Source organism: Sipha flava, unplaced genomic scaffold (assembly GCF_003268045.1).
Source record: "Sipha flava isolate LNK unplaced genomic scaffold, YSA_version1 17854_pilon_pilon, whole genome shotgun sequence".
Classification (NCBI taxonomy): domain Eukaryota; kingdom Metazoa; phylum Arthropoda; class Insecta; order Hemiptera; family Aphididae; genus Sipha; species Sipha flava.
In genome coordinates, this window is record NW_020272113.1 from 367 (window position 1) to 6321 (window position 5955).

Consider the following 5955-nt stretch of genomic DNA (forward strand, 5'->3'; position numbering starts at 1 on the left):
TTAACCGCATTTTAATCAACAACCACAGCAGTGCGTTAGCGGGCCACATTATCAAAATAACAACAGCTGCGTGATAAACAGTTTGTTTTTTTTTCCGATTGTTGTTAATTTCAATTATTCGAATTTTTTTTTTAACATTTCTTTTCTTCACTAAGTCTCGTTTAGTGACGCGTATACTACACCTCCCTCTGCGTGTACTCCAATCAATAGTTTATTGTTTCGAATAGTTGTAATTAGAATTATTTATAATTAATTTTTACACTATGTCGAGCATATATATTGATCAACTGACGTTGACGGAGTTGCGTCATGAGTGTGAGAGTAGGCTGATACCGTCATCCGGGTCCAAAACGGACATCGTAACAAGATTAGAGGAACATTTGCGCACAACCGGTGTCGACCCATCGAGGGTACTTTTTCAGATTTCTGTCGGCGACGGACAGGTACGGGGCGATTCGACAGTGATGGCGGTAGACACTACGCCTTCCACTAACGCAAGTTTGTTGGGGGGTGACTTTGATAGTAACCGTTTACAGTCGACATCCAACCCACTCGACACCGCGAACACCGGAAATATTTTTTCGTCTGCCGCAGCGCAACTCGAGCCGCTACGTCAATCGATCGGTTATCAAACCGAACGTATCGCATACGAATTACGCATTACGAAGTTGGAAGCGAGTTTAGCGCAGCTTTTAAATGAGCAACGACAAAACTCGCGGGGATACGAACCCGACGTGTCCACCCAACACCAATCGCGACGCGAATCGGTACGTCTTCCGGTAGACACTCACGTCAATACGTATGCGCACGCTCACCATCAAGAAATTCCGACCGTTTTTCAAAGTGACAACCACGCGCCCGCACAGGCGGGTGACGACCGCGTCAACACCGCAGCGAGTACGTCGTATTACACACGCAACTTGACCGGTCAACAAACGGTTTTAAATAATTCGCGGAATTTTTCGTCATTCGCACCGCGATCACAGGAACGTTCTGTATTAATTCCGTATGAGGATTTGCGCGCCGCAAGAGCTTCACTACCCGAATTTTCCGGAACAAGGGCCGAAGACCCCATACGATTTCTAAATAATTCGGAATCTGTCCTATCGCAGGCGAAAATACACATGTCCGGCTGGTGTAGAGCTATTGAACCGCAATTAAAGGGTACGGCCGCGACTTGGTGGAACTCCATTAAGGTCCTGGAACTATCCTGGGATGAATTCCGAGTCGAATTTTTAACAAATTTCGACAATGACGAAATTCAACTTCGGTTGCGCGCTGATATATTGTCGACACGTCAGTCCGCGACACAGTCGTTAACGGAATTTATTTTGGATAAAAACCAACTCGCGCGTCGCGTAAATACTGGCCTATCCAAAGCGGATTTGGTTCTGTACATTACCGGATTAACGCGCGATGAATTCCGTACGCACATACGACTTCGACAGCCGTCTACTTTCGCCGAGCTTCGACGCATCGCGAGTATTTTAGATCCTGTCGTATGCACACCATGCTCAACCCCGCGACGTGATAACAATCAACCCGGGCAAAGGAGGTGGCAATGTCGGGACACGGGACAACCCGTTTCACAACCCCGCGCGAATGCCCCGAATAGGAACGCGCATGCGTCTCAACCGCGCGCGAACTTGTCGCAGAGAGGTCCGCCGGGGCCGTGTAGGACTTGCGGCGAATTGCACTGGCACAGCGAGTGTCCGCACAGGCCGACCACGTCGGGAAACGGCGGGGGAGCCAGGGGGAACTAGTCCACCCCATTGACTCCGATCAACCCAACCACACCACATTCGGTATTACGGGTGGTAAAAATTTAGGCGATTTTTGCACAATTTTTTCCACCGCGTCGTCGGCGAACACATCGTTCAACGCACAGGACGACACATCTGACCGCGGCGTCCAGTTTCAGACCCCAACCTACACTAATACTCCCCCCTCAATCACATCACACCCCCCCATCAATTCAACCACCCCAAAGGTGGCCATTCACAGTGTAAGGACAAAGGCAACTGATTCTCGGACGTTTACAAACAGTAATGGGGGCGCATCACATCACTCATTGCATACCCCCACGTCAGTCACACCTGTAGAAGATCGGCTAGCGAACACAGAGGCAATCGAAACGGATGCTTTGGTTATGGCAATTCAACCTGCTCAACAAACATCTTTGGTCGCGGTTAAGAACCAATTGTCCCGTTCCGCTCAGCCATCTAAGTCAAATATCGTCTCGCGAACACGCCCAGATAAAATTCCAACCCCCGCGGTCGAACTCGAATTTCCGTCAGGCTTCGTAACGGCACTTTTAGACTCACAGGCACAACAATCGTATGTAAATCCGACCATTGCCATTAAATTCGGCACACCCACCCACGGACTAAAATCATCAGTTCGAATGGCAGACGGCCGCATTGTTCCAACTAACGGCTCAGCTGTATTCGAAACTAGGATAGGCACGTTAGATATCAAATTCGAAGCGACTATCTTAAATGATCTGTATTGCGACGTATTACTAAGACACGACTTTCTCGTTCAAAACGAAGTCTCTTGGGATTACGCCGCATGCACAATTCACATGGGTTCACAGATTAGGACATCGACATGCTGGAAGGGCCAACCGCTGCCACCTAGCGCGATTCCTGATTTAAGTCAGTTAGATATTGGGGGCGACCGACAAACTCGCGCGAGACTTACTGCAGTGTTAAACAAATATCCAGTAGTATTCAGCGATAAGGTAGGCCGCACCAGATTAATCGAACATGAAATTCTGTTAAAGAATCCCACTCCTATCGCGCTAAGACCTTACCCGTATCCAATTAAAAAACAAACTGAAATTGATAGTATGGTGCGCGATATGGAAATTCAAGGGCTCGTAGAGCCAAGTACCTCACCGTGGGCCGCACCGATAGTTCTAGCGAAAAAGAAGGACGGAACCGCTCGACTTTGCGTTGATTATCGGCGGCTTAACGACGTAACCGTATCCGACGCGTATCCAATGCCCGATTTAAATAAAATGATCCGGCAAATGCGGGGCGCGAAAGTCTTCAGTGTACTCGATCTCAAATCTGGCTATTGGCAAGTCCCACTTAGCACTGACGCGAGGAAATACACGGCATTTCGGACACGTAGAGGTCTTTTTCAATTCCGAGTACTACCTTTTGGTCTAAAAAATAGTCCCATGACTTTCGTTAGACTTATGAATGAAGTTTTGAGGGGATATTTGGATGAGTTCGTACAGGTCTACTTAGACGACATCATTATTTTTTCAAAAAATGATTACGACCATTTCACCCACTTAGACAAAATTCTTGAACGTCTACAAAGATTTGGACTAACGTGTCACCCAAAAAAATGTAAAATTTTCACATCACAAATTTCATTTTTGGGGCACATTGTAGACGCTGAGGGCATCGGAAAACAACCGGAGAAATTAGAATGTATCAACAATTTTCAATTTTCCGGTTCCAAAAAAAGTTAAGGACGTTCGTAGATTTATGGGGGTTTGTAATTGGTACAGTCAATTCGTTGACAACTATACCGACATTATAGCCCCACTTTCGAATCTGTTAAAACAAGGGGTAAGATGGAGATGGACAATTACGGAACAGCGCGCGTTTGAAAACATTAAGCGCGCATTGTACTCGTCACCGAAGTTATCACCTCCAGATTATAGCGCACCGTTCTGTTTACAAACTGATGCTAGCGAAATTGGCGTTGGAGCAATCCTATTCCAACGGGGTGACAGCCCGGAGGACAGACGCATAGTTTCCTACGCGAGTAAAAAGTTTAGTGACACGCAAAAACGGTATTCGGCAGTAGAACGCGAATGTTTGGCTATAATTTGGGCGACGGATAAATTTCGGCCGTATCTTGAAACCCGACGTTTCGAACTCTTGACCGACAACGCGGCGCTAACATGGCTACATAGGGCAAAGGACAAAAATTCTAAATTAACGCGGTGGTCTTTACAACTAGCGAATTTGGATTTTAGCACGGTACACGTACCGGGTAGGCTCAACGAGGCACCCGACTTACTGTCGCGAGATCCTGCGCCTGGCGAACCGGTAAACGAGGACAGCCTCGAAGATAAGTTAGTTGGGGTCCCCATCACCCACACCAATCACGGACCCAAAACCGACAATCTTTTTTCTACTTTCGCCGCCAACGATAGAAACGCGCCCATCACAACGGATATTCTCGCAGAAGGCAATCCGAAGACTCCGCCACGGCCGAAATAATTCAGCACATCACAGCGGACACCCCGGCGCGCAACACGAGAAGCTCCAAAACCGGAATAGACACATATGTTTTTTCCGATGTACTTCTTCGTATAAACACCGGCCATGACTCCCTCGTCGTAATACCCAAGTCCAAATCACAACACATAATTTGGAGGTATCACGATCACCTTTTAGCTAGTCATCCAGGATGGAAAGAAACGTACAGGGCAGTTAGGCAAAGGTTCTACTGGAAGGGTCAGAAAAACGACGTCAGGTTATACGTAGGTGCGTGTCATGTTTGCGCTTGCACGAAACCACTTAACACACGTCCCGATGACCCTATGCGCGCTAGAACACCAAAACAACCATGGGAAGTTATTAGTATCGATCTTATGGGCCCCTACCCACGCACGCACAGGGGCAAAGCATACATACTAGTAGCGACCGACTGTTTTAGCAGGTGGACCGAGGCTTACCCACTAGGCACCGCCACCACTAAGACAATAACCGAAACACTCGAGCGCGAGTTCTTTTCACGTTTCGGTTATCCACGCGTGTGTCTCAGTGATAACGGCCCCCAATTTGTCTCAACCGAAATGAAAAGCACGTTAGATAGTTGGGGAACGGAGGGTTGGACAACTCCGGTATACCACCCGAGGGTCAATCCCGTTGAGCGTCGTAATCAAGAACTAAAAAAAGGTTTGCGCGCACAACTAGTGAATGGCAAACATAGTTCCTGGGACACAAAACTGGCCCCGATTCTGTTTGCGATTAGGAATAGGCGTAATGAGCAGACTGGCTATACCCCTGCGACACTCGTTCTGGGCAGAGAATGCAGAAGACCGGGGGATTGGGCACTGTCGTCATCATCGCACGTTCTTGTCGACTTACATGAAAAGGACAGGTCAGCGCGCGAGCAGCGTGTTTTAGGTGACAAACCAACGGCGGGTGGTAGCAATGACTCCAAGTTTTGCGAGGGCGACGTAGTTTACTACAAGTCACACCACCTGTCGAAGGCACACGATGGGTTCCATGCCGGTTTCGCCCCGAAGTGGTGGGGACCGGTAGCACTTGCAAAACGAGTCGGAAAAGGAGTTTTTACCTTATCTTACCTTCGGGACCCCGCTCACCTCACCAGGGCGCACCCCGTGAAATTCCTCACCACCGCGACCACGACCATCAGCACGGACGTTGCTGTCGTACCCGGCTGTGTGGCTTGGCGGGGGAGTATGACGCGGTCCCGCGGTAGGTGGAGGTACAGCACGTACACCACTATCACGGACCGCGCCGGCTCTCTACCCAGCCACAACCTGGAGCAACGACAATACCGGCCCGGCAAGACCTCACCTACCTCGTATATCGGGCAGAGGGGGGGACCGTTGCCGGAAACCGGTGACAACGTACTCACCGTACCGCAAAGGCGGTCTGTGCTGTTTTGACCGTCATACGACGCACATAGTAATCTTTGTTTTTTTTTGTCGTTGTGACCACTGCCACACATTATACCGATACTTTTCTTGGTGTGCGTTATTGTTATTAATATTTTTTTTCAATATATATATATATATATATATATATTGTGTCATCACGAATCCGGTACTATTATTTTTATTATTGATATTATATTATTTGAACCGTGTTCACCGCACTTGCGACCGTGCCCCACAACACCACCACTTAGAAATTGACCGGCTCCACACCCGAGGACTACGTACGGGCCGCGTCA

General features: G+C 48.4%; 1 protein-coding gene across 2 annotated transcripts; it reads left to right on the forward strand.

The window, feature by feature from the left end:
* The first annotated feature begins 357 nt into the window (after window positions 1-357).
* Window positions 358-1526, forward strand: LOC112680593. Of its 2 annotated transcripts, none has more exons than XM_025550743.1 (2): window positions 358-938; window positions 1079-1526. In XM_025550743.1, the coding sequence occupies exons 1-2, from the start codon at window positions 465-467 to the stop codon at window positions 1088-1090; spliced, it is 486 nt and encodes a 161-aa protein (XP_025406528.1). In that variant the 5' UTR covers window positions 358-464; the 3' UTR covers window positions 1091-1526. The 2 variants fall into 2 exon arrangements, with proteins under 2 accessions (XP_025406528.1, XP_025406529.1); XM_025550744.1 differs by having other exon boundaries at window positions 358-935; window positions 1076-1526.
* The last annotated feature ends 4429 nt before the right edge of the window (window positions 1527-5955 follow it).